The sequence below is a fragment of the Phyllopteryx taeniolatus genome, chromosome 13, assembly GCF_024500385.1.
Source record: "Phyllopteryx taeniolatus isolate TA_2022b chromosome 13, UOR_Ptae_1.2, whole genome shotgun sequence".
Classification (NCBI taxonomy): Eukaryota; Metazoa; Chordata; class Actinopteri; order Syngnathiformes; family Syngnathidae; genus Phyllopteryx; species Phyllopteryx taeniolatus.
The window spans coordinates 19,508,324-19,535,797 of record NC_084514.1 but is presented as its reverse complement, the minus strand read 5'-3'; the positions used below and the strand labels follow the sequence as shown (position 1 = coordinate 19,535,797).

At 43.7% G+C, this 27,474-nt stretch overlaps 1 protein-coding gene across 3 annotated transcripts in view; it reads left to right on the top strand.

The window, feature by feature from the left end:
• Window positions 1-27,474, top strand: part of plekhh1 (pleckstrin homology domain containing, family H (with MyTH4 domain) member 1) — a 91,690-nt gene that overhangs the window by 41,212 nt on the left and 23,004 nt on the right. For 2 of the 3 annotated variants that reach the window (XM_061795355.1, XM_061795356.1), the window contains exon 3: window positions 24,391-24,552. In XM_061795355.1, the coding sequence (XP_061651339.1) occupies window positions 24,391-24,552 (162 nt within the window). Of the gene's footprint in view, window positions 1-18,728; window positions 18,966-24,390; window positions 24,553-27,474 lie in introns of all 3 variants that reach the window. The other variant, XM_061795357.1, reaches the window with a different exon arrangement.

The window sequence follows — 27,474 nt, the reverse complement described above, 5'->3', positions numbered from 1 at the left end:
TGCAGCACTCCCTATTTCTTCCTCCCCTTAGTCTCATCTTGGATAAAATTACTCTCCATAGAAGTAAATGCACAAGACCGTTGTTCTTTTCAGTTGTTTGTTATTCTCGTTCTCATTTACTGCAGCACTGAGTTTTTTTGTTGCCCTTCCTCTCAACTTCACTGCAGCGTTACATTTTTCTTGCTGCCCTCAGTCTCCACTTGGCATCAGTGCTACATTTGCGGCGTGGTTTTCGTGGTTCCACAAGTGGAAAACTAGGCTAAGCTAAACACCCGCGGCCACTACGATGGGCCTTTGACAGATTTTTTTTCAGATATTGTCGTCCCCCCCCTCCCCGTCGGAGCAGGTGCTAGCAGGATTCTGGAGGCTCACTGGTGGAATCATTTAAGGCCTGAATGATGGGAACCGTGGTGGGGGGTGGTTAGCGGGACAGTATGGAGCCTGTACACATCCCTTTATGGCGTCTGTCAGATCAATATTTTCGATGGAATGTGACTGATCATCCTGCTTTTTTTTGGTGAAAAGGCAGCGCTTACCCCGCACCCCTCCCCATTTCCCTCTCTCTGGGCCCTCCTTCCCAATAGGCAATGCTCCAGTGAGCGTCTATACAAGTCTGGATCCTCACAGGGTTTCCATTGTCTTCCGATCTGGCCCTCTGCCAACAATACAGCCAAAAAACTTGACTACAACCTCATCTTTTCTTTTGCACCACTTCCACCCCCCCCCACACACTTTTTCTTTTCTTCTTTTCGCATGGGGTATTTACTCGCCATTAAGGAGGCAGTCGGGGGTGGGGGGGTGGCGGGGGGTGGGGGGGGAGCGTTTTGGTAGTACGCACTTGCTGAATCACTGATGTTGTGCTGAGGTATTTTTAACGTTGCGTGACAAGCATTCACACGGAACACGGTATATTCGAGCCTCCACCTTTCAATGACAAAACTAGGAAAATAATATGAAAAACTAAAAAAAGAATCCCAGTTTAGCACCATGCTACACTTTCTTGCTGCCCTCAGTCTTTATCGCTGCAGTGCTTTGTTTTATTGTTGCCCTCAGTCTCCATGTCGCTGCAGCGCTCCCTTTTTATGCTACCACCAGCCTTGATACTCTGTTTTGTTTTGTTTTTTGCTGCCCTCACTTTCCGCTTCCCTTTTTTGTGCCATCTCATTTATGTTGTTTGTTGGTGTGATTTATCGTCCTTGCTTGCTGCGTTCCGTTTTCTTGTGTCCTTCAGACTCCATTTTTCTGCAGCACTCTGTTAGCCAAAAGGAGGCATTTCAATTAAAAACCTTGGGGCTGGTTCACTCCCGAAACTAAACTATCTTTTATCCCACCCTGCACCACCCCCTTTAACTCTCCCGTCGTCAGCTCCGCTTCCCAGCTGCGCCGGGCGAGGCGTGTAAATCCGGGCCCCTCCGAGCGAGCGGCGGGCCCCGGAGAAAATAAATCTGTCCGGGGTTCACGGCGAGTTCAGCCAAGCCGCAACTCTCCGGCTCTCCCTCCCGCTCTCGCCGATCTCTCGGCCGTCATTCGTCGGATCGCCAAAAATTGACGGAGTCAATGTCTTCAATGACGCTCGCTCGGGTGATGTCATCGATAGCGAGCGTGGGAAGCGAGTGGGACGGTTGCCTTCGCCATATGTTGCGACTCTTCTGAGACTCATCCAATTTCTCTGGCTTTTAGTTTCGCCGTTTCAAGACTTAATCCACAAACCAGAAAGCTCCCCTTAAAATTGAAGCCCTGTTAAAATTCACTTCCCACTAAGTCTTACATACCTTTAATCATGGCGTAGACGCAAAGGACGTTGCTAAGAGTTGGCATCGACAGTTTTAACTGCTGATTCGCACTTGCATGCCATAGCTAACCGAAACAGCCGCACCTACCCAAAAATATATATACCTCAGCAAACCGCTGATCCCACAGTTGTTAACCAAAACAGCAGCACCTACTGAGGCATGTATACATGTGACTAATTCAACCAAGCATTTATTCTTTCTGCCGGTCACTATACATCGCTGGCATAGATAGATAGATGTAGAAAGATACATTTGTCGTACATTAAAGTTTTCAGGCCAATTGAGTGGAATTGGATCATTTCCAGCAGTGGTTGGGAATCACCGGTTTAATTTCACATTTCATGCCTGTGCAGGCCCTCCGGACACCAAACTGCTTGTATGCAAACATTAAAAACTAAATTTTTCCTAATATGTCACCTTAAAAGACATCTGATTCACCTTTAAATACCAGAGCGAGGAAGAATGGGCGTGCGGTGTCTTGGCGGCTCCAAGCGCATCCATTTCAGCTCTATGGAGATGTTGTCATCGGTGGTCATTTGAAATGATGCAAGCCACGCTGGGGAAAAAAAAAAACAAACAAAAAAAAAAAAAGAATCCAATCTGGACGGAGCAGAAAGGGCGCGTCTGACGGGTGGACGGTGTCAGTGTGATTCTGTGTTGACACAGCCAAAGCCTCGCGTCTGATCTGGCTGTTTATCACAAATGGACAAATAGAAACAAGAAGAAGAACAAGTTCAGAAGTTTGGGGTTTGTATCTTGGTTCTGGCTTTCCTGTGTGGAGGTCACATTTGCTCCAGGTACTTCGGCTTCCTCCCACGTTCCAAAAATATGCATGTTAGACCTGGTACACACATAAAGATGTGGTTCTCCGCATAGTAAAATGAAAATGTAAACTAACACAGATGAATGGGGTAAATCTATGAGGCCTTCAACGTAGTCATTTAAATCTGTGAAAAGTCTTGATTTAACACATAAACGCTGTCTCTGGATAAAGCTAGGCAGTTGTCCGCATCGTCACTTAAAGCCGTCAGAAATTGGAAGCAACGCAGATATTTGCAGATTCTGGATCAGGCTACTCGGGTGACCAAGTGAAAAATCTCAAGTAGCCCAAATGAATGCAGCCCATCTCGCTAATATTATTGATGGCTTCCTGACCAGCGTTGAATGTCTTGTGTGTTATTTGCAGCCCGTTGAGCTCCTTAATCCCTGAATACCTAGAAGGGGGGTGGATTTGCCGTGCATACAGGAGGGTAAGGGGAGTCTTAGATTACGCTCAGGCTGCAATTAAAAGGCCCCCCTTGTCTGATAAATAGGGTGCAGCACATGTTTCAACTTGCGGCGAAACTAGCTGCTCAAAATGGTCCCGCACCAAACTTTGCTTTCCTTTATCCGCGTCAGCATTAAATATTGTTGTTAGGAAACATGCACTTTTACTTGCTGCTTGGATTTTATTCCGCAGCCCATTTAGCCACTGAACAACATACAGTATTATTTGTGGATATGAACTTTAATCTGTGTAATCAGGTTCCTGATTTTAGCAGTACGTATTGTAAGATTTTCCCTGTTTATACTTCTAATTTGCATTCAGTCTGCAGCCTGTTTAGGCGGCCGACCACGGACTAACTTGGCTCTGTTAGCCACAACACAGCATAACCTTTGTTCATAGGCGCTTTAGTCAATTTAACCATTTTAGTGTTTTTCAACTTGACTGCGTATACTGGCCATTTGCATTTTTTGGGGGAGAGCCCGTCTCAGCAGTCAACTAGTCACTGACTTGCCTCTGGTTGTCACTACGCAACAAATCCTTTGTGGATTTGAATTAAAGTCTGTTTTATCAGTTTCCTCTCTTTTAACAGTACATATTGTTGGAATTTTACTGTTTATGCTTGCCATTTGTATTTATTCCGCAGTCCGTTTCGGCGGCCAAATAGTGACAAACCTTTCTCTGGTCGTCACAACACTGAATAACCTTTGTTTATGTGAACTTTTGTCAGTGTAATCAGTTTCCTCTTTAATTAACAGTACATAATGTAGGAATTGTTTATGCTCCCAATTGGCATTGGCTCTGCTGCCTGTTTAAGCGGCCAATAAGTAAATGACTTGCCTCTGGTTGTCATGACACAACATAATCTTTGTCCATATGAACTTGAAATCAGTTCCTCTCATATTGTATGAATTTTATTGTTTATACCATCCGTTTGCTTTTATTTTGCAACCCGTTTAGGCTGCCAACGAGTGACTTATTTGCCTCTGGCTTTCACAACACAACATAAACTTTATCAATACAAACATACAAATCAAACGCGATTGACAAAATTCTCAACAATCGAAACCGGACATGACTAGAAAGGAGTGCGGCGCCCACCACGACGAACACAATCGAACATACTTGATCCCATTCCCAAATCCAATGAGCGCTAATTTCGTGTCGCATCCTCCGGTGGTGAATGCCCGACTGTGTCGGCGCGGCGTGACCCCTTGACCCGCGTCCTTCATCCCCGTCGGCCCCCTCCTCGTCATGCCGAGCTAAGCCCCCGTGCGACGGGACAAACCGCAGGCCCCCCTAATCAGTTCATTTGGTGCAGATCAATGGCACTGATGACAAGGGCCTGAGCCGAGGCTGCGGCCCAAATGAGGCCCGAACAAAACACCCTTCTCAAGCGATGGCCTTGGAGCAAATAACCCCCTCAAATCCCCGGGTGAAAGGGTCAGGAGGTTGTTGACCCGAGAGGGGGGGGCGGCGGGGCGAAGGAGGTTTCCGAGGTGGAGAGGGCGGCGGAAGGTGGAGTAGCTTGGGGTGGGGGGGTGTCTCTGGTGTCCCTGCTGGTGGGCCAGCTGAACAAACAGGCTAGGGGGGGAACAAGGCCGGACTTGAGGACCGCGAGCCGTGCGGGCCGGCTTTCAGAAGAAGACGGACAGCACTGGCCGCCACACTGAGCCATATTCTTCTGGCTCCAACAGAACAACACGCATATCAGAATGCCAATGAACCCACGCACGCACACACACACAAGTGTGCGGCGGGGTCGCATATACGCACACAGAAAGGCTTGTGTCACAATGTTCTCACGGGGCCATCTAATGACATCCAATACACTGTCAGAGAGGAATTACTGAACAACATGTTGATTATTATAGTTTGCAATGTCTAAAAAAAAAACTAAAAAAAACACCACGACTAGATCGTGTAGCCCCTTTGACACGGTGATGCAAATTGACCATATCAAAGCCTATAACAAGATTCAGTTTGTATAAGATTAGGCCTTTGGGCAACTACCTCCTGCAGCAAAGCGGAGACTGAGGGCAGCAGGAAAACAGTGTTAAAGAAGTGCTAACTGGAGATGGCAAGAAAATGGATAGCGGCTGCAACAAAGTGTAGCAAAAAACAAAATCCTCCAGCCAAGTTTAGATTTCGGGTTCCAGAAACAGACTGCTGCAGTAAAATGGGGACTGGCAAAAAGGTGGTCAAGGTAATCCCCCTTCCTTTTTATCGATAAATGTAAGCGTAATCCTATTAACTACAACAAACTGTCCTAAGAAGTCCGCAAAGGTTAGTGAAACAACCGTTCTGCATGCAAATCAGTCGTTCGCTTGATTTGTGGCAAAACAGCTCGTTAGGGCCACTTTTCTCGTTGAGTGAGGCCATCTTTGGGAGGAGAGATGTCAGGAAATTATTATAGGCAGACGAGTGCAATGACCATGACCTGGATGATTGAGAATCGACACCAGTGATTTCCAACCTTTATGCAGCCAAGGCACATATTTTACTGTTGAAAAATCTCACGGCACACCAACAAACAAACGTTTCGCAAAACGTGGGCACAGTAATTACTGCATGTACCTCATGCCATCTAATAGAAGAGCATTTTTGTTGTTCTGTCTGTCACTAATGTTTCACTGGCATAAACAGATGAACAAAGATAATTTCTTGAAAATGACAATTTTCTTTAGGCGCAATTACCCAAAATTTGATCATTTCCCACGGCACACCTGAAGAGCGCTCACGTCACACTAACGTTCGGTTGGGACTCACTGATCTACACAGACACAAGTGGTCGTAACGTCAATGTGTCAGTGCCCGTTTAGCTCAGCGAGGCGTGCGCGTGAGCACCACGGGCGCATGCTTCGGATTGTGTGAGACGGGACGACGGCGCTGGCCTGCTCCATCCCCAGCGCCGAGCTCCACCTGACCCCCACCGGCATGGACTTCCTTCACTTGACAAGCCGAAGAAGAAGAAGAAGTCCTCTTGTGGCCGTCTGTCTTCAATCAGCTTACCAAAACACACCCACCCGGGCCCCCAAACGCCACGCCACCACCCACCGCCCTCCTAATCCGCACCACATGGATGACAAAACCGGGAGGAATTAACGGGAAATGATTCGGACTGGAGCTAAAGCCACGCAGAAACAGGCGCTCCGAGCTTTTTGCGACGTCCTCCATTGTTTGGCCAGCTTATAAATCATCCTCGCCCGACACCCGATACCTGAGCCCATTTGTCAGCCGTGTTTACGTCTGCAATCCCCCGAGGGGCCGCGCGCCGCCGGGACAGGAGGGGGCCGAGGACGAGGGCTGCCGCGAGTTAGCGGTCGGCCGCCCTCGTCCTCGGGAAAGGAAACAAGTTTTATCCTCTCCCTCAGGGAGAGGCAGCGGACAAAAGGAATATTAATTTCACTTAAGACCTGACAATAACAACATATTTCTGCACTTAGAGTATGTGCTTCCTGCTGCATCCGACTGGGGTGTTATTAAACGTTTTTAAAAAGCTCATGCGGGACATTATTACATTTTGTTTTCTTTTTTCTTTTTAAACTCATGTCAGACATAACTTTCAAAATGTGTTCATGTGGGACATTATTAAATGTTAAAAAAACAAAACTCTTTTGGTTGACATTGTTTAAAAACACTGGTGGGGAATTATTAAATGCGTAATAAAGAGCTAATATTGGATATTAATATATGTTTGAAAAAGCTCTCTCGTCGGACGTCATTAACTTTTTAAAGAATGTTTTCAGTTTAGCATGATCATTTCCTTCATGCAATAAAAAACAAACGTTTTCCCATTTTTAGATGATCTAAACGTTATCCCGGGTGAACGTATTACTTTCGGGAAGCGCTGGAGGGAATGCGATCGGCAGATCTGAAAAGTTCACCTGGCGTCGACGTCTGGAAGCTCGTTCGACGGTCCGCGAGAAACATTTTTGGGGTTTTGGTTTTCACGTCTTTTATGGTTGGAGCGATGAAACAAATACTTGTGGGAGTGTGGTCATTTGCTGATAAAAGGGGTGGGCTCACTTTTGTGCTCAAGAAAACCAAAAATTCTTAACTGACAGACAGGCCTGCTCATTTGTGAATGAAGTAACAATAAGAACAACAAATGTGTCATCTACTGTGAATATATAATATTTTGTAATAATAAATTACTTTTCCATTTTTAATTTATATTATTTATAATTAATGTAAACAAGTCAATTTAATTAAATACATTTTAATGTTTTTTTTTTTTTTTTTTTTAAATGTTTTTATTGTATTATTTGAACTCAACCAAATAACTATAATCGAGGTTTATTGAGAAAAATGAATTTAAAATGTTTAAAAATGAATAAATACATCTTAACCCGTTTGGGGGGCAATTGAGTGATTGCAAAAAAATACTGAGGAAAAATAATTTTAAAAATATATATCTAAAATAGTTTCATAACATTTCCGTAATACACAATAATGACTTAATTCCTAATAACAATTAGGGGTGGCGTCGGTCCAGGGTTTGACGAGACTTGCTGGATCCGACACGAAACGCTCAACACGCGGCCCAGCTGTGACCCCCATCGCCCGGAGGTGGGAGGTGAAAGGTCACACTTCAGATAGATAGATGGAAGGCTTCACCACTCGTTTACCTGACATCATGAATCGATCCGTAGCACTCGGGCTCGAGGACCCGTTCGGGATCTGCTTGGGAATGCAGTTGTTTACCTTGTATTAAAATAATTAAAAGATCATTAGAGAATGCAAATTGCGGTGAAATGCTGAACCGAAATGCTGTGCAATTCATTGAAATGTACATTGTGAGTCTTGAAATGGTTTGAAACTGTTGCGAGATGAGGACTGATGGGGTAAATATGTTGAATAGCTCTTAATTTTGGAATATTGTGAAATTTGGGGAATGGGAATAGCTCCCAAGTTTTGTCCTGAGCAAGCTGAAGCGTTTGAAGTTGGAGTGGTTTGAATTGGTGGAGAAATGTAGGATGTAAATATGTCAAATATCTCTAAATTTGACAATTGGGAAAATGTCAACATTTTTCCAACGGCAATAGTTCCAAGATGTCCTGAATGAGCTGAAGCGTTTGAAGTTGGAATCGGTGGAGAAATGTAGGAGGATGGAACTATGTAAAAGATTTCTTACTGTGAAAAATGTGCACCATGGAGGTAAATATGTAAACTATCTCTCAATTTTAAAACTTGAATGGAAAAGATAGGGAACTTTCGATAAGATAGGAACTTATGTTCTTCTTCCACTTTGATGCCAAGGGCGCTTTCAGATGAACACCATTTAGTTCGTCAATCGTTTTAATCCAACTCAAGTTCCCGTTCTCCCCTCTTAGTCGATAGTTTGGTTGCGTTGAGTAAAGTAGTCCAGCAGCCTTTAGTTAGTTTAGTTTTAATTCATCTGTAGTTCATTTTCTCTCTCATGCAGATCATTTGCTCAGGTCTGAATCGAGCATCTCGAGTTACGTAGTCGAGTCGCGCTCGAGCAGCAGTTCCTACTCAACATTCAGTTCGTCACTTCAGTTGACAAAAGTCGTAGTTCGTTTCGTCCTTGTTGCGGATCGCTCGGTCGTCTCGGAATATAGCTGCGGAACTCTGGCTGAACCAAATCAGCGAACGCAAGTATTCGAGGCATGCTCCAGCAGCACTTTCAGAGGAAAGGTTCCTCCTTGCTGTTAAGCAAAACAAACCCAAAAAATAATAATAATAATCTGCCAAATGTGTAGTTTCGCTTCCAGCTCTCCAGTTCAAACTAAGTGAAAAGGAAGTCAAATGCAGGCTTCCGTCGCCATGGTTGCATTCTTATTTACAAGAACGGGAACAGGAGTCGCTGGTAAGAAAAGCCAGCGTTGCTTGTCTTGGAGAGATGAGCCCCCAAAGACCGCAAAACCGTCATGAGCTGTGCAAGCATAACAAAAGCGGCGCCTGGAAGACATTAACCCAGAAAGCCTCAGTTGAGTAGCAACAATGCTAATAATCATTCCTGATTGCCTTTCACACTGAACAACCACTCGGATAAAAGCCAGCGTGAAAGGGGGCATGTGCGCTAAATGTTCAAGACTCCCAGGCTCCAGCTCAGTGGCTACCGCCAAAGCTGGGAAATTCCAGGTGGACGTGATAGTGCCTTTCACACAAAACAGAGACACAGGTTTTGACAGACAGCGTGAAAGGGACTGGAAATGCTCACTGTGTATGGCTCATAAATCTGCATAGTGCCCCCCTCTGAAGCCTGGAAATTGTCGACTTCGTCCCCCTCATTTTACATTGGTGACTTTCACACAAAACAGCAACACTGGGTTTGATGTGCAGTGTGGAAGGGGCAACAAATGCTAATGTCTAAGGTTCATAAATTCCACATAGTGGCTACGTCTGAAGCCTGCAAATTTTCACCCCCTTACCGTTCTGTGTTATTGCATTTCACTCAGAACAGCAACACTGGGTTTGGCAGGTAGTGTGAAAGGGGCTGCAAATATTTAAGGCTCATAAATCCGAGTAGCAGCTGCCTAGAAAACCTGGAAATCGTTAATCCTGTTCCGTGTGGTTGCCTTTCACACAAAACTGCAACACCAGGTTTGACTGGCAGTGTGAATGGGGCAACAAATGCTGATGTGTAAGCCTGATAAATCCACTCGGTGGCTAGCGCCGAAGCCTGGAAATTGTCGACTTCGGCCCCCTCATTTTATGTTAGTGCCTTTTACGCAAAACAGCAACATCAGGTTTGATGTGTAGTGTAAAAGGGGCAACAAATACTAATGTCTAAGGCTGATAAATTCTACATACTGGCTGTCTCTGAAGCCTGGAAATTGTCAGGTCAACTTCATCCCCCCCCCTACCATTCTGTGTTAGTGCATTTCACACAGAACAGCAACACCGGGTTTGACAGCCAGTGTGTGTCTCATTATTCCGCATAGTGGCAGACTCTGAAACCTGGAAATCGTTAATCCTGTTGGTGCCTTTCACACCAAAACGGCAACACCAGGTTTAACTGGCAGTGTGAAGGGGGCAACGAATGCTGATGTCTAAGCCTCATAAATCCACTTAGTGGCTACCGCCGAAGCTTGGAAATTGTCGACTTCGTTCACCCTCTTCCGTGTCGGTGCCTTTAACACAAAACAGTCCGTCTGGGAAAAATGATATCAGGCCGTGTGAAAGGGGCTATGAATGCTAAATCTTAAGGCTCACACATTCAAAATCAGTGGTTCCCTGTCAAGCCTGGAAATTTGCAGGTAGACTTCAGCCTTCTCGTCCCGTATCAGTGCCTTTGACACAAAAAAACGATGAGGCCGGCTTTGGTAGACGGTGTGACAGGGTCTACAAAATGCTGATGTTTAAGGCTCACACACACTTCAACATACATTCCAGCGCAGTAGACGAGTTGATCAAAGTCTGGGGGTGGGGGGCTTCCATACTTAATCATGGGGATCTCCTTACCCCAAAACAAGGAGGCTGCAGCGGAACAGGGGGAACAAAGTGGGTGTATTTGTAGGGGGCATGCGCACGGGAAGCTTGTAACGTGGGCGGAAAAGGTAGAGCCAAGCACATTCATTAACTCGGAATTACAAGCTGTGCTCACTTTTTATTCTTCAAATCTAGCCACACACAGACGCACGTACACGCACGCACACCCACGCACAGGTGCCTCAATGATTTAACGTGACGTCATTGTCTTAATTTAGCCCGCCTGCCAGATCAAATATTTCACAATGAGTCGGTCTCCGGGCTACATGCTAAGCTAATAACTCGTTAGCCACTGGAAAATAAAATTGCAAACCCTGACGTTAGCCCCCCCCCCCCCCCCCCCCCAAAAAAAAAGCCAAAGAAAAAGCATCTCATTTGAGTTATGATGCAGTGTATGTTCACAGTGTGACAATTTCATAACATAATAGTACTTATGAATCGTGCCGTGTTTTTAGGCGGTTGCATTCGAGGGGGCTGTGGGCTGAGGCCCTCACCTGACCACCCTAACACAGTCCACAAGTGACTCCTAGTGGAGGTAAGGAGAACTGCACCCCTTCTTCATCAGATGCTGTAGCGAGACAGCTTTCTTTTTTTTTATTGTAGAATTATAATCTGCGTTCCTTAACCTACTTAACCTAAAAAGTTGTATTTAGAAAAATGTAAGACCTAAAAATATTGCAAAAAAAAAATTTATTATCATTTTTGTTCCTTAAATTAGCCTAGAAATTTTAGATACATTTTTGACCTAACATTTTTTTAAAATTATTTTAGAATAGTCACTTAATTTTTAGAATTCTGATCCGTTTTTTTTTTTAAATGAAGCTGCAACTTAATTTTTATTTAGATAAAGGTAGGACCCAAAAATGTGTTTTTAAAAAAAATGTGGAATTGTCCTTTCTTTTCCTTAAATAAGCCCAAAGAAGAATCTGCTCCTCAAAGACTAGAGTGGGCATCAGAGCATGGAGCTCGACCTGAAAGACAAGAGTACTGACATGGAGCAGCACTTCAAAGACTAGAGTAAGGACCAGGCCACGGACCTTGACCAAATGTATAGAGAAATAATCAAATATATGGTCACTGCTTGGCAGGTTTTCACTCGCATAAACGAGCGACTACTGTATGATGCTTTTTATACAGTACCGTACATACAGTGCTATATTTTTTTCATAAAAACACAGAACAAAAAGATGTGGAACATCTGTGATCCAGATGTTCACTGTTGTATGTGCTAACCAGCTCAGGATGTTTTGCATTCTCGTCTGCGGAACACGTGGGGCGGGGCCGGGCGGCCTCATTTGGGAGGCCGAGCTGCGTCTGGCCCGGGTGGGGATGTGTTTACCTCCCAGGCCCGCTTCAGTGTTTGCCGGGCCGCGGGGGGGGGGGGGGGGGGGGGGGGGTTCGGGCACGTCCGCTAGCGTGCTAACTTGGGCCAGATGTGAGGGAGCTGAATCAGGTGGTGGGAGGAAAAACCGAAGGCCGGCAGCAGGGGAGACGCTGGCGCCCCCGTGTGGAGGTGCAGCTCAACATAACAAAACTAGACACAGATCTAGATATGGGTTTGAGACTGAGCAGCATGAACAGCTACATCTCAAAGACTACAGGAATGATACAGAACTACACATGGACCTGGATCTCAAATACTAGGGCATGAACCAGGACCTTAGTGACTAAGGTCCATCGCATGGTTCAGACATGGACACAGATCTAGATCGTCAGGATTTAAGTATATTAACCTTCACCTCAAAGGCCAGATTATTAACTCGGTTACATCAGACTTGACTTGGATCTTAAAGACTAGAGTACTGACATGGACCTGGAGTTGAATGGCCATAGGAATGACACGGAACTGGACATGAACCTGAAGCTGGAGTTCGATGTCAAGCACAATAAAGTTCAGGATTCAGTTTCAGAAGCAAAAATGGTTTGCTCCACTTTCTGCTCCAGGTCACGGTCCCATTTGTGAACATATCACATGATGAATGATCCTCAAGTAAACGCTAATTTCAAGATTGTCATCTTCGTACACATGGCTCTCGTTCTGAATGTCATTTGACTGCTGCTCAATGCAGTGGCGGAGCTGCAGTATATTCTCGTGGGATGGAGGACCGTTGACAATCCCAAAATCTTGCAAATTGCCTTATCACCTTCAGCAGAAAGCTGCGATGTAGCAGTTTTTCAAAAATAACTACAACGTAAAAGAAACAACGTATAATTGCTTGATGGATCGGTTTTAGCGAGTTTCATAAATTTAGGGGGAAGAATTTTGACGGAGCCCTTCGATTTTTCTGTATGTGGCCCTCGGAGGACAACGTTTGAACAGTCCTGGCCTAGAGACTTGATTGATGGAGCGCAAAGACTCGAAAATATCAACTTAGACCTCAGTCTTTTTGCTGATGCGGTTTCTGGTCACAGTTCTCACGAAAACCGTCCTACCGTTGGCCCGCGTTGTCCACAGCTGGCCAAGAAAGAACTGATTCCAAGCGGACACAATCTGCCACCTGCTTTGGCGGGTTTGTGGACCCTCTCGGGGTGGTTTTTGTGTGTGTGTGTATTTGTGTGGGATGCTTTAACACACTCATAAATGACACAGCATGGGGGGGGCTGGGGGCTCCATTGTGTTTCAGTCAGTCTTGAGAACCAGGACACCCTCCGGTCCTTCAGTCCGGTTGAGCGGACAGCGAGGAGATAGCGACGGCGGGTGGGACGGCCCCCTTTGATCACGGCATCCGTTGCTCAATGGGACGTGGCATTGGAGGGCGAGGGTCCGGGCGGGGGTCCTTTTTGGTTGCGACGCCCGCGAGAGTGCTGGATTGTCTCGGGGGGCCCTTTCTGACGCTCACCCCAAACAAGAAGCCGATGGTGAGGTTGCAACCTTTCGCCCGCTTGGTTGATGGAGGGGCCGTCCTGGTCGGGTGCCTTGTACCTCCCCTCTCAACGGCCGCCTCCCTTTTAATCCAAACCATCAAAGACCCTCCGGCAGAGCATTTGGGTCGTTCGCGTTTCCCAACCTTTATTGAGCCAAGTTCATTCATGTGATATGATCCAGACAGTTCTAAATAGCAGTCAATGTTAGCACAAAACCTTCAGGCCTCCGCTCACAAGAATAAAAATTCAGAAAACAACAAGTGGACTTTATTTGACGTTCATCTGAGGCACTTGAAATGGCGGCAGGTGTGTGCTGGCTGCCATTTTACATGAGTTTGAATGTGATTGGTTCATTCTGAACACCGCAACATCCGCAGTTATGAGGGTGTGCACACTTATTTACATTGTTAATTTCACTTCCCTTTTTGAAGAGATTAAAAACAATCCAATTTGGCTGTATGGGATATAGTTCACATTAGTGGTGGAAAATGTTTGGAAATTGTTTTATCTTCGTCTAGTTCTTCCTATCACAAACACATGGCATTTGAACAGGGCTGTGCAGACTTTTTATGTCTAACTAACTAACTAATATTAATTATAATTAAGAGTGGTGCATTAGTCACTTAGAAATCTCTGCAACCTTTTTTATTTCAACTGGTTGAACGCTTACAAAATGATTCATTTTTCTCTTACGTTCGCCCTACTTGGTGCTTCCTCTGGCGGCCTCTGGTGGTCATCTCTGAAATGACAAAGATGTTTCCTATGTTGTCCAGCAGGCGACTGACTTCATCAATTAACGAAAAGTAACTTTCATAGCGTTGAGTGTTAAGTGTAATGGCTCACACACTGACAATTATTCTGCTTGATCAAATTAAAAGAAAATTAAAAATACAAAACCAAACTACTGAATTGTTGCTGCTTTGTAAATCCCACTGAGCACAGTGGCCTTTAATACCTACTGTATGTAAATGTTAAATTTGGTATAATTTAAAAAAAACAAAACATTTTTCATATTGTCAATATGAGGTGTTGTGTGTGGAATTTTAGTGCACGACTTGATTTCCACTTCATTCCAGTTGTATCCCGGCTTTTTGTTGAATGGAACTTACATTATTATTCCATATCATGAAACGTGGCTTTCATGTCGCATTGGACCACACACGTCACGTTCACGCCGTCAGTTTGACTTGTCTGTTATTGACCGCGTGTTTGCGTGACGTTTGAACGCGAGAGCGCCACAACGTTGGCGGCGGAGTGGATTGATTCCTCTTTAATGGCGCCAATACTTCTTCCGCAAGCGTTTCCTCCTCAAATGCTGACACGCCAAGAAATACAGCATGTCCAGTCAACATTTTGAAAAGGAAAAAAAAAACCTCACATTTTCTGTGCTCCTGACAGAGGCAGAAAGAAAATGCTTCATGAAAAAGAAAAGAAATTTCCTTTTGGAGGAAAAACACACTACTTTACTAATAAAATTAGAAGAAGAAAATACTAAAATGACTATTTATTTGTATACCAAAAAAAAAAAAAAAAAAACATTTGCTGGAACCATCGCTGTAATGATGAAAAAATAAAATAAATTGGCACTTTCTACTTAACTAAAAAGATAAATATTTTTTTTAAATAAAAAAAAAAATTACAAAATGTATACTTTTTTTACTAGCTCAATTATTTTTAAATTAGTTATTTTTTTCTATGGAGGAAGACTTTTGACAAGGAGGCTGGTTGAATGTTTTGTTCCGAGTGTTTTATGGGTGCAGAAAACAGGCCTGAGTGTTTCTTTCATCTTTCATCCCCCCTGTGTGATAACAAGACTCGTTAACTCCCTTTCACGTCTCTTTTCCATTTGGGCTTCCTCCGTGTGTGGTCCGCTTTGACAAGCGGCACCGCACAAAGAGCCACAGCCGAGGTCAGGCCGCTTCGTCTTCTCGTTCTCCGCTTCTTTTGGACAGAAAACTAGTGGAGAGTGCGCCTCTGTTGGTGGCAGCCAAGTAGTGCACTCTGGAAAACTTGTCGCAGAATGTGAAGGACATCACAGGGTGCGTTTGCGTACAAGCGATATGGCGAGTTGCGGTGGCGCTCGTGTGTAAATCCGAGGCTGCCGACAGAAGCGTTGCAGGCTGATGCTTATAGATACAAAAACAGCGACGGAATGTTAGCTCAATACAGTGGTGCCTCCAGATACAACTGACAGATGTTTTTTTGTGTGTTTTTTTTCCCAAGATCATTCAATCAACACTTTTAGACATTTAATCAAACCGTACCTACAGTCATATATTCTTTATCTTCTGCAAGAAGCTGAGAGGAGCTGAGAAGTCCACATTGTACGGACATCCATGTACAGTGGAGCCATCCGTCTGTCTTGTGCTGCCCCCAGGTGGCCAAGGCGGGCACCAGCACAGTAGCTATTCATTTCTTTCTTTCTTTTTTATTATTTAACCTTTATTTAACCAGTTAAAGCAATTGAGAACACTTTCTCATTAAAAAAATAATAATAAAAGCAACTACAAATAAATATAATAATAACAAATACAAAGCAGGCTAAAAACAGGTGCAGCGATCGCGTAAAGTATCTCACTTTTTAAACAATAATATTGGGAGAAACAAGGTGAGTTTTATTATTTATTGTTGAGGGTTCCAGTTGTTTTGGTGCAGAAAATTAAAAAGAAGATCGAGCAAACGTAGAGGGAACGGCGCGTTTAATAGAACTGCTGGAATGGCGAGTGCGGGTGGTGGTATGCGTGGTGAGCAGAGAGCGACGATAGGGTGGTGCAAAGTCTGACATAAACTGTATCCTTATAGTACGACTTTATAAAGTATGATATTATAGAGTACTCTTTTTCTTATCTGCAGAACGCGGTCATTATTTTAGGATGGGAGTTGGAACAAATTAATGGAAGACAGATTTGTATGTAGAATGATGCAGCAATACAATGATACACTTACAGTGTACACTGATACTGCGCAATGATACTACAATAAAGTAATCAAATGGATCCAGTGACTGATTAAGTGATGCAATAATACTGTGACTTAATGATTCAGAAATACAGAAGTGATAATATGATAGTGATCCAACGATATAATGATACAGAATGATAGTGAGACAATGATACCAAATGGAGAAAGTGATAATATGGTCGTGATCCGATGACAGCATGTTAGAGCGATACACAATGATGCCGAGCTATAATGATGTGGTTGGCTGGAGTTTTAAGAATATCTCGGAGATAGGACATTTGCCGCCAACGCTGAAAACCGCCGACCGCCATTGTTGGCTGTTGGTTGGTTGTGGTTTTAGCTGTGAAAATGTCCACGTGCACGGACTCGAAACTTCACAGCTCAAATCGAGAAAAGAAAAAGAAAAAAATAATGACAGTGTGTGGAGTGTTAACTTCACAAAATGTGATTCTTTTTTATTTTTTTAAGATTTTACAAAAACGAAAAAAAAAAAATATGCACAATTTGCTCACATAGATTAACGTACAGCTCAATTTATTACTACTATTGATTTTTTTTTTTTAAATGACAATTTTTTTTACTTTTTCTTACTACTTTCACTCCTTTACTGAGAACACAATGAATTATTTTGTACTTCACCAAAACAAAATCAGTGTTTGTAATTGACTCAAAACTTTTTGTACTACTGAACAGATTGAAAGAGGACAAAACTCATAACATTGTTGACTTTTTTCCTACTCCTTTTTCTATTTTAAAAATTGAAAAAAGTCTTTACTACTTTTAAAAAAAAATCTGGAAATACACTTTTTTATCTACACAATTTCAGAAAAGTGCAACTCACTAAATTAAAACAAAAAAAAAACATTTTCACTATTTGTGTTATTTGAAAAACGTTTACTTTTTTTTACTACAATAGTTTTCTATAATTACTTTTTGCCCCACCTTTCACATTTAATAAAGGGACAAAAGCTCACTTTGGTATGGTTGCTTTACTTTTTTTGCTACTTCTACTACTAAAGTCTACGAAAAGTCAAGTGGAGTTGGTCCCTCATCTCGTCCAGACTTTCTGTGATTTAGGGCACTTCATCTCCCAAAGGTTGCGTTTTGGGCCCGAACGTCAGTATATGATTTGCTTCCATAAGTCCAGAGTTTGAGCTTGACAAGCAGGCAGCATGATTCATGTGTTTGTTTGACACCAGACGTCTGTTTTTACGTTCATGTAGAAAGGGGGTGGGTGGGGTGGGGGGGTTAGGAGAAAAAAAAAAAAAACAACAACTCTGTCCTCACTGGCCTTAAACGTCAACCAGCGAGACTTGTTCCTACGTGTTGCATTGTGGGAGAGCAAATATGTGAAAATGACCACAAGCAAATATAGTGTTGTTGTTGATTTTTTTTTTTTTAATTATTGTACGGAATAGTGTTGTCTCCCTGTCGTGGAATACATTCACTGCCAGTGCATTTTATTCCAATGGAGCCACTGAGGAGTAAAGTAAGCTAGCTCCATTTTATTTTTATTTATTTTTTTTATAATTTGAAGCTTTGTGGGTGCAATAAAATCTCGGGGATTTATATCTTGATGATTTGTATGGCAATAATTACTTCTTCTGGATACTTGTTTTGGCAGAAATTGTGCTTTTCCTCAGATTTGGGCATTTTATAAAATAAAGATATAATGAGGCTTTTATCCACAAGTGAGGAACTGTCATCATTTTCAGTTCAGGTTGAATCCCGGTCAGGGGTGTCGAACGGACGGCCCGCGGGCCAGAACTTGCCGGACAGCAGGTCCAATCCGGCCCGTTGGGATACATAATTATATGAACTTCAATTTTTCAATTAATGTAAGTGTTGTTGCTAATATTGTCCACCAGAGGTCGTACAAATAACCATACAAATGACCACTTACTACTTAAATGACAAAGGCTGCTACTCAGGATTTGACATATATAAATACACAACAATATGTATAAAAATAATTGAAAAGAATACTTCATAAACTCTATGTAGATGAACAATCATTTAAAGTTTCAATTTCAATCTTTTAAATCACTTTCTGTCATATTTATTTCAACAGTAAATGTAGTTTGTCTAGATCTTGCATCCAGTGTGATGACGTTTAGCAGGAGGGGAACTTTACTCGTCGCTGCGTTGGTGCTAACCTACGTAGCGTCGGACGTGTTGCTGTGATTGCATCAAGCTGTAAACGTCCGCAGAGAACGAAAGCGTGTGTTTACGTCCCGTGGGACCAGAGGCAATATCCTGCGCATGCACACACACACACACACACACACACACACACACACGCACACTTGACTCGAGTGGGCGTGTCCAAGAAGAGGGTGAGGGGTGACTCCATGCAGAAACCTGATCCTGCTTTGGCCCCTTTAAAGGAAGATGTTCTACTGAATGAAGGCCGGGAGGAGCGTGTGTGTGCGTGCGTGTGTGTGTGTGTGTGTGTGTGTGTGCGCCTGAGCATGCGGCGGGCTCACACGGCGAGCTGAGCACGGCCAGGAAAGACCGGTGGCTGGGAGCGCCATCAAGAAGAAGAAGAAGAAGAAGAATGAATGGGTGGCTGGAGCCAAGCGTCGTGGACGTTCGGAGCGTGAGTGGAGTGAACGACCAGAAAGGTACCAAAAAAAAAAAGCAAACAAAACACTTTTGCGCATGTCTGTCTGCACTGATTGTGAGGCACGTGCACACTGTTTATTTCTACTCTGCTCTTTTTTATTCATACTACTTCATTCTGAAAAAAGATTTCTTTTTTTGTACTCAAAGTGGGAAAAAAGTGATTTTTTCTTTTCTTTAAAATGAAAAATAAATAAATAAATAAATATATATATATATATATAATATAACATAAATCTTTTTTTATTTTTATTTTTTTGGTGAACTGAAACATTTTGATTACTTTATTAAAAGCGGTCATCTTTTTTGTATTGCTTTTTTAATTAAGAAAAAAAAAATCACTAAATGTGTCCACTGAAAGTTGCTCCGGCACAATTCCAGGCATCAAATGCGATTTCAAAACATTCGGCGTCAACGAGTTTGCCAGCCAAAGAAGTCAAGATGACGTCGGCTATGCATTGCTATACTGGCGTGAAAACAGAAGTTCAGAACATTCGCCATCAACTGTTTTTGCTGGCTGAAGAAGTCAACATGAATTTCAAGCTTTTTAAATTGATTTGCATTATTTATATATTTTTTTAAATTTCCCTGTGTGTGTATATATATATACGTACACACACGCACACACATACACGAGTAGATTTTGTTTTATTTACCAGGATGTAAATATTTTTTTATTTCTCAGAATTTCAATATATTTCAAAATTTTCATGTTATTCATTTTTAAATATTTAAAATGGCCCACTATTTTAAGGATAATACAAAATAAAACGTATAAATGTATTGTATCAACGCTTTCATGTTAATAAAAATTTATAAAATGAGGATTCATAGATATACTACACAGTAGAATATTTCAAATAGAGTAACGTAATATTTTAAAAATGATAAATACAATATAGTTTTATTAACGATCGAGAGAAGTCGACATGATTTTAGCTGAAAGTTGCTAAGGCACCACTCGGGATGTAAATGTGCGTTCAGAACATTCAGCATCAACTCGTTTGCTTTGTAAAGAAGGGAAACCAAAGTGGTGTCGGCAGCATTAGTCTGCTCAATTCAAAAGTGGAAATAGGAGTTCAGAACATTCCGAGAGATCCATCATGTCGCGCTATCATCTTGCGCTGCCTCGGATGACCCACATCCTCAAAGAGTGTGTTTATTGTAGCGTTTCACTGCGTGTGTTTTCCTACGCGGCGTACCCCAATAAACCGAGATTCTTGCCTTTAAAAAAAAAAAAAAAAAAAAAACGGAGAAAAAAAAGTGTGTGAGGTGGTCCGAGGGGTCTGTTTACACCTCACGCGAGAGGAATGTAAGCGGGGCTGATGATAACGAGCGCGGTCAGTGTTTTTTTGCCGAAGCCTGCCATTATTTACGTACGTGCAAAGAGATGACGACAGGGAGGTCACGAAGGTGGAGAAACAGGTAAGAAGTTGGGCATGAAGAATATGATTTAAAGGGGACGTCTTACGAAAAGTCACTTTTTGAGGGCTTGGATACAAATAGTTGGCTGTGAAATTTTGCAAAAGTACGCACGAAGCACTCTTATGGGAAATCATCTTTCCCCACTGAAATGAATGGAAATGCAGTTAATCCGTTCCAGCCACCTCTCCAAAAAAATCAACAGAAAATTTAGCAAACATGTTTTTTAACTATGAGAAATATCAGTCTAGAGGGTTATACCTTATAAACACATACATTAATGTGACAGATTGTAAAGAATGAAAGGATTTGTGCGTCATGGTTTCATACTTAAATCCATCGTGCGGCTGCCCCGTAGCGTCCTGGATGGATGATTTGACGATGAAGTGCTGCTTCCACAAGTGAAATTACAATGGAATCTTTAAAAGTAGTCGCTCGAGGGGGCGGAAAAGGCGCACGATACGGTACATCCGGAAAGTATTCACAGCGCTTCACTTTTTCCGCATTTGAATTCAATCAAAAGTAAATATGACAGGCTCAAATCTTTTTGAATATGATGCCACGCGTTTGGCTCACCTACCTTCGGCCACTTTGGCACGTGTGCAGCCGTGACCCACATCTGGATTCCGCGAGGCGCCTGTCGGCATCGGCACCGGGGGTGGCGGCGTGAGGCGGGATGTGGGAACGTCTGCTGGGGATGACGTCACCCCCCGAGCGACTAATCGCTGACATCAGCGCAGCTGCGAGCTCAGCAGCGTGTCGTCGCCTGCCCGTGTGTGTGTGTCTGTTTCTAATAAGTGTGTGTATATTGTACATTTTCGTTCTGAAAAAAAAAAAAAAACCCAGCACTTTTCGCCTTTGAAGGTAGGATCAGAGGTGGGATATCACCTGTGTGGAAGGGAATTCTACAACGTCAGTCATTTTTCTGTGTTGCCGCTCTGAAACGCAGTCACCGGCCTGATACGAAATGGGCGAACAAAGTCACGCTGGCAATTTCCCACCGTCGGAGGTAGTATCAGAGGGAGGACGACACCTGTGCGTCCCACAATTCTTTTTTGCACCTTTTTTCTTTTTAGTGAGTCGTGGGGACGCCGTGTTTCCCGAAATTTCAGAACACCTAACGCTGCCTGGAAAAGCCGTCGATTTTCTGCCATTTTTTCCACGTCGCTGTTGCGTATTAACAGCACCGACGTAAACATGGCTTTACCGCATCACGGCCTGGTGGACATCTGGTTCCTGTAGGTAAGCCAAGTTAGCACCTCGACGCACGGACGGAATTAGCTGTTAAGTCTCGGTCCATTTTTTGACCTCCTTTGCGGAACTCCGATCGGTTCCTCTGAGGTTGTCGGCGAAGATGACCGCGTCGTTTCCGCTGCGGTGTTTGTTCTGGCCCCCGTGCGGCTTCATGCTAGCACAGAAGCTGAGTCTGTCTGCAGCCTTCCGAGCCGAGCTTCCCCTGCAGATCCTCCCATCCTCTCTGGGTGGCCCGACGTAAATCCAGCAGGCAGGCGGAATCCTAAAAGCTACAATCTGACGTGTAGGCAACTCGGGTGTTGCCCACGTGTCAAATGTTTGTTGATACAGGACACAGTAGTCGAAAATGTCCAATATTCTCCTCGCCTCAGTTCCGAGGTGGCCTTTGGTAAAGCCCCGCTCGACTTCTTCTGCTCAGTGGAAAGTTTACAGTGGCGTTCGGCTCGGCCTGCAACACCCTGGGAGTCTCGAGGCGTTTGTTTTCCTGGGGGGGGGAATTAGCACGTTGCTGTCCAGGGCCGAGCAGGCGGCAAATGGGGCCTCATTTGCACACGGGCGCGACGCAACACCGTTGGTAATCGAAGACGTGCTAAAAGCCGTGTCGTTGTTTGTAACAGTTGTTGCTGAACTAAACATAAAACAAATAGAATTACACGGATTTAAAGCCACCAAACAACGTTACCTTAGGAATGCTCCTGCTAGCTTAATGCTAACACATAAAGGAAAACATCATTAACTGGCAAGCAATTAGCATCGATAGTTGCGGTAATATAACCCTTTAAGCAACAGATATTTGAATACAAACATGGCACAACTCATGTGGTCAGACATTATAACGGCACTCACAGGCATATAGTCTTTATCCTCTGTGAAAAACGACCAGCATTATTACACCTTACAGACTCATGCATCTCACGTCCGCTGCATTTTTTTCAAACTCAAATCATCTGTAAGTCATTTCAACAGTAATGTCGTAGATGAGTTTGAAATGACGCAGTGTTTTTGGATCTTACTTTTGGGGTATTTTTGGGCTTTAAACTATTAATATGGTCAATGTCTAAAACGTTTAGTGCGGCGTCCATTATTGGCGAATTTTCTTAAACCCCTTTGCTGTGTCTGCTGAGCATGAAGAGTTTTTCATTCCTCCTGAACTGCACAGCTTTACGTCAAAGCCGCCAGTCAGTCGAGCACCAAGTGGTCATCTCAGGTCCAAAAACCTCCAGATGCAGGACTTCTGTAATTTGTATGGCTAAAGCCTGTATTTAGGAGTGGGCTAATTGCAGGGAGCGCTGGCGCGCAGTTAAAACCGCCGGACTTTGAAGCTCTCGTCTGCCGCTTCGCTGACGGCCCCCGTCTTTTCTGTGCGCTACTGCTTAACGTCGCTTTCGTTTTGGCCAGCGCCGACATCGTCGTGTTTTGTTTTATTTCAAAGCTGGCCCCCCCCCCGCCCCCACCTCAAAAGACAGTTTCACACAGCGACATGAAATTCGGTAGCCATGTCTATCATGAATTCTCCAGAAGTAATAGTTGACAAAGCTCATCGAAAAAATCTGTTTCCACGCATCCTCACACAACAAAATGACCCTAAAATGGGTCTTTTAAGACCTTTTCCCTACTCATGATAGAACATGCCTAGCAAATGTCATGTTGCAAAGAGAAACTGGCACTGATCTTTTAATTGCCTGCCTCTCTATTTCAGGTGGTTCAAATTTGGTATCAGTCTGGGCAAATTTCCAGGTTTTAGGATTTTAAGGAGTGGAATTGGAATTGGCCAAACTAACCCTAAAATGGCAGCTTCGAATCATTATGGCAGACTTCTGTATCTTTTCGGGCACGATAGATGCACCGACCGAATTTCATGTTGCTGAGGGAAACGTTTGAGGAGCTGAATTTTCCAAAAGCTCCTCATCCTTTTGAAATGAAGGGCCTCAAACTTTGTCAACGAGCTTCCTCCACGTAGTCTCCATTCGCTTCTCTCTCAGGTAAACAAAACTAACTGGAGCGCTCCATCAATTTCCTGCATTCAGCACTTTGTCCATTCATCCTCACACATTCTTGCCTCCTTTCTCTTTGGCTGCGAGAGCTGAAGCACAACCCCCGGCCTCCGCCACCCCCCTTGTGGGACTGTCATGCAGAAAGACACCATTGTGCCAGACCGGACCGGCATCCAGTTTCAGCCCTACCTTGTAATTAAGAAGGGATTGCATGGAGGAGGGAGGTAGGGAGGGAGGACGGAGGTTTGGGGTTAGTCGGCAGAGCTGACCTGCTTTGGCCCGCCGGCCTGGGAGCGAATGAACCCGACTCCCCCCGCTGACACAACCTCCCTGCTGAGGTTTTGTGTGTGGGCATGCGAGGGAATGGAAAGAAAGTTTCAAGCTTTACTCAGCCCAGCTGTTTTGTTCGTTTACACTAGTCTCCGGTGTGTGTCACAGGGAGGAAGTTTTTCAAGTTTGTCCGCCGCACTTTTTGCTCGCTGAATCACAAGGGTGGAAGCGAAATGACTCTGGTCTTGTAAATGAAAACAGACGCCACGCTCGCTCGAGGAAACGGCATCGCGTGTCGTGAATCTCCATCCGAGGAGGTCCGGGGAGACCGCCACCTTGTACAATAAAAATCAACAGAACGACTTGAACCTTATCCACAGTCCAAAATAGTAATGAATGCAATGGCTCCTCTCACCGGTTAGTCGCCATAACCGCCACCTCGCACGATAGAAATAAACACAACTCTCGCTCTCTCCTCTCACTTCAGTCTGAGGAAATCGTGGCCATGGCCGACGTGCTGGAGAGCGGCGGCGGCGGCGGCGTGGCGGCGTCCGGCGTGGATTGGCAGAAGCGCTGCGTGGCTCTGGAGATGCAGCTGCTGAGGTTCCGACTCCAAGCGGGAAAAATCCGGGAGCTGCTGGCCGAAAAGGTAGGAAAGACACAACGGCATCGTACCGGCACACAAACTACCGCGTCGTCGCCATTTATTTCGCGCTCTTTGAATCAAACGGGTATGCCTTGCTTCTGCCACATTCGCTCGCGTTGATGATGCAACCACATTGCGCTAGTCCGTCTACTCCGTTACACTTCACAATTTTTACTTTTTCCGCTGTTAATAAGTTTGCGCAAAAAGCGCGTGAGTCAGTGTTTGGGCAGAGGTGTGATAAACTCCGATAAACACACGCTGTCCAGTCATCGTGTCTCACCGGAGTTTGGCCGCACGTTTTTAATATTCGGCATGTAAGTCATCGTGGTGCATCTCCTCGAGAGTTCGGGGGGGGGAATACCACCAAGGAACACATCAACCAGCAACCAAGTCAGATGTGGACTTTGCCCAGCTGTTATGTTTAGTTACTACTCCCTAATTTATTCCATTTTCACATTCTGTTGGCGTCTACATAATTATGTCCCAATACTTTTGTCCATATAGCGTATTATCAGCATCACAAGTGCAATATTTGAGAGTACAATAGTATACGTGAGACTACACTATTGTACAGTATAGTAAAGTATGGTATAATGAAGTATAGTATAACACGGCACAGTTCAGCAAACTATAGTCCAGGATAGGATTAAATAGTATAGTACAGCATGGTATTGTAAAGTATTATGTTGTATAATGTAGTGTTATTATATTATAGTACACATTACTATGATAGCATAATATATTACAGTTTAGCAAACTATAGCTTAGTGTGGTACAGTATGGCATAGTTAATTCAAATTTAATCGAATAATGCAACCCCAATTCCAATGAAGTTGGGACGTTGTGTTAAACATAAATAAAAACAGAATACAATGATTTGCAAATCATGTTCAACCTATATTTAATTGAATACACTACAAAGACAAGATAGTTCATGTTCAAACTGATCAACTTTATAGTTTTTAGCAAATAAACATGAACTTATTTTATGGCTGCAACACGTTCCAAAAAAGCTGGGACAGGTGGCAAAAAAGACTGAGAAAGTTGAGGAATGCTCATCAAACACGTGTTTGGAGCATCCCACAGGTGAACAGGCTCATTGGGAACAGGTGGGTGCCGTGGTTGTGTAGAAACGGAGCATCCCTGAATTGCTCAGTCATTCACAAGCAAAGATGGGGCGAGGTTCACCTCGCTGTGAACAAGTGCGTGAGAGAAAAGTCGAATAATTTAACTACAATGTTCCTCAACGTACAATTGCAAGGAATTTAGGGATTTCATCATCTACGGTCCATAATATCATCAAAAGGTTAAGAGAATCTGGAGAAATCACTGCATGTAAGCGGCAAGGCCGAAAACCAACAATGTATGCCCGTGACCTTCGATCCCTCAGGCGGCACTGCATTAAAAACCGACATCAATCTGTAAAGGATATCACCGCATGGGCTCAGGAACACTTCAGAAAACCAATGTCAGTAAATACAGTTTGGCGCTGCATCCGTAAGTGCAACTTGAAACTCTACTATGCAAAGCAAAAGCCATTTATCAACAACACCCAGAAACCCCGCCTGCTTCTCTGGGCCCGAGCTCATCTAAGATGGACTGACGCAAAGTGTTCTGTGGTCCGAGTCCACATTTCAAATTGTTTTTGGAAGTTGTGGATGTCGTGTCCTCCGGGCCAAAGAGGAAAAGAACCATCCGGACTGTTATGGACGCAAAGTTCAAAAGCCAGCATGTGTGATGGTATTGGGCTGTGTTAGTGCCAATGGCATGGGTAACTTACACATCTGTGAAGGCACCATTAATGCTGAAAGGTATATACAGGTTTTGGAGAAACAGATGCTGCCATCCAAGCGATGTCTTTTTCACAGACGCCCCTGCTTATTTCAGCAAGACAATGGCAAACCACATTTTGCACGTGTTACAACAGCGTGGCTTCGAAGTAAAAGAGTGCGGGTACTAGACTGGCCTGCCCGCAGTCCAGACCTGTCTCCCATTGAAAATGTGTGGCACATTATGAAGCGTAAAATACGATAACGGAGACCCCGGACTGTTGAACACCTGAAGCTGTACATCAAGCAGGAATGGTAAAGAATTCCACCTACAAAGCTGCAACAATTAGTGTCCTCAGTTCCCAAACGTTTATTGAATGTTGTTAAAAGAAAAGGTGATGTAACACAGTGGTAAACATGACCCTGTCCCAGCTTTTTTGGAACGTGTTGCAGCCATAAAATTCTAAGTTCATGATTATTTGCTAAAAACAATAAAGTTTACCAGTTTGAAAATTACATATCTTGTCTTTGTAGTGTATTCAATTAAATATACGTTGAACATGATTTGCAAATCATTGTATTCTGTTTTTATTTATTTAACACAACGTCCCAACTTCATTGGAATTGGGGTTGTTGTGTAGCCAAATGTACTATAGTAAGGTCGACTGTAGTGTTGTATAGAAAAGTATCGTGTAGCGTTGTATTGTATAGAATGATTTATTGCAGTGTTGTATACGATAATATTACATCATATTGTATAATATGCTGTAGCATTGTAATTTATAGTATATTATAATACACTACTATATTCTAGCATAGTATTGGGTAAAGTATAATACAGTATAGCAATTATGCTAACGTGGACGGCGCCACCATTGTTGTGTGCCGTCAAACATTCCGTCGCGACTTCTGATGGTCAACGGTGTGAAGTTTCTGACTCTCGAGTTTTATTGAACGCACCACAACTCCCCATTTTCTTCCACTTTGCCTTCTTCTGGGTGTCATGGATGACGTCGCTTATGCACAAAGCAATATAGCAACAGAACACGCACTGTGTTGACCATGGTTGCAGTGGAGGTCAGCGTTGCAGTGTGTGTGTGTTTGTGTGTGCGTGTGTGTGTGTGTGTCGGGGTGGGGTGGTCTGCTGAGTGACGAC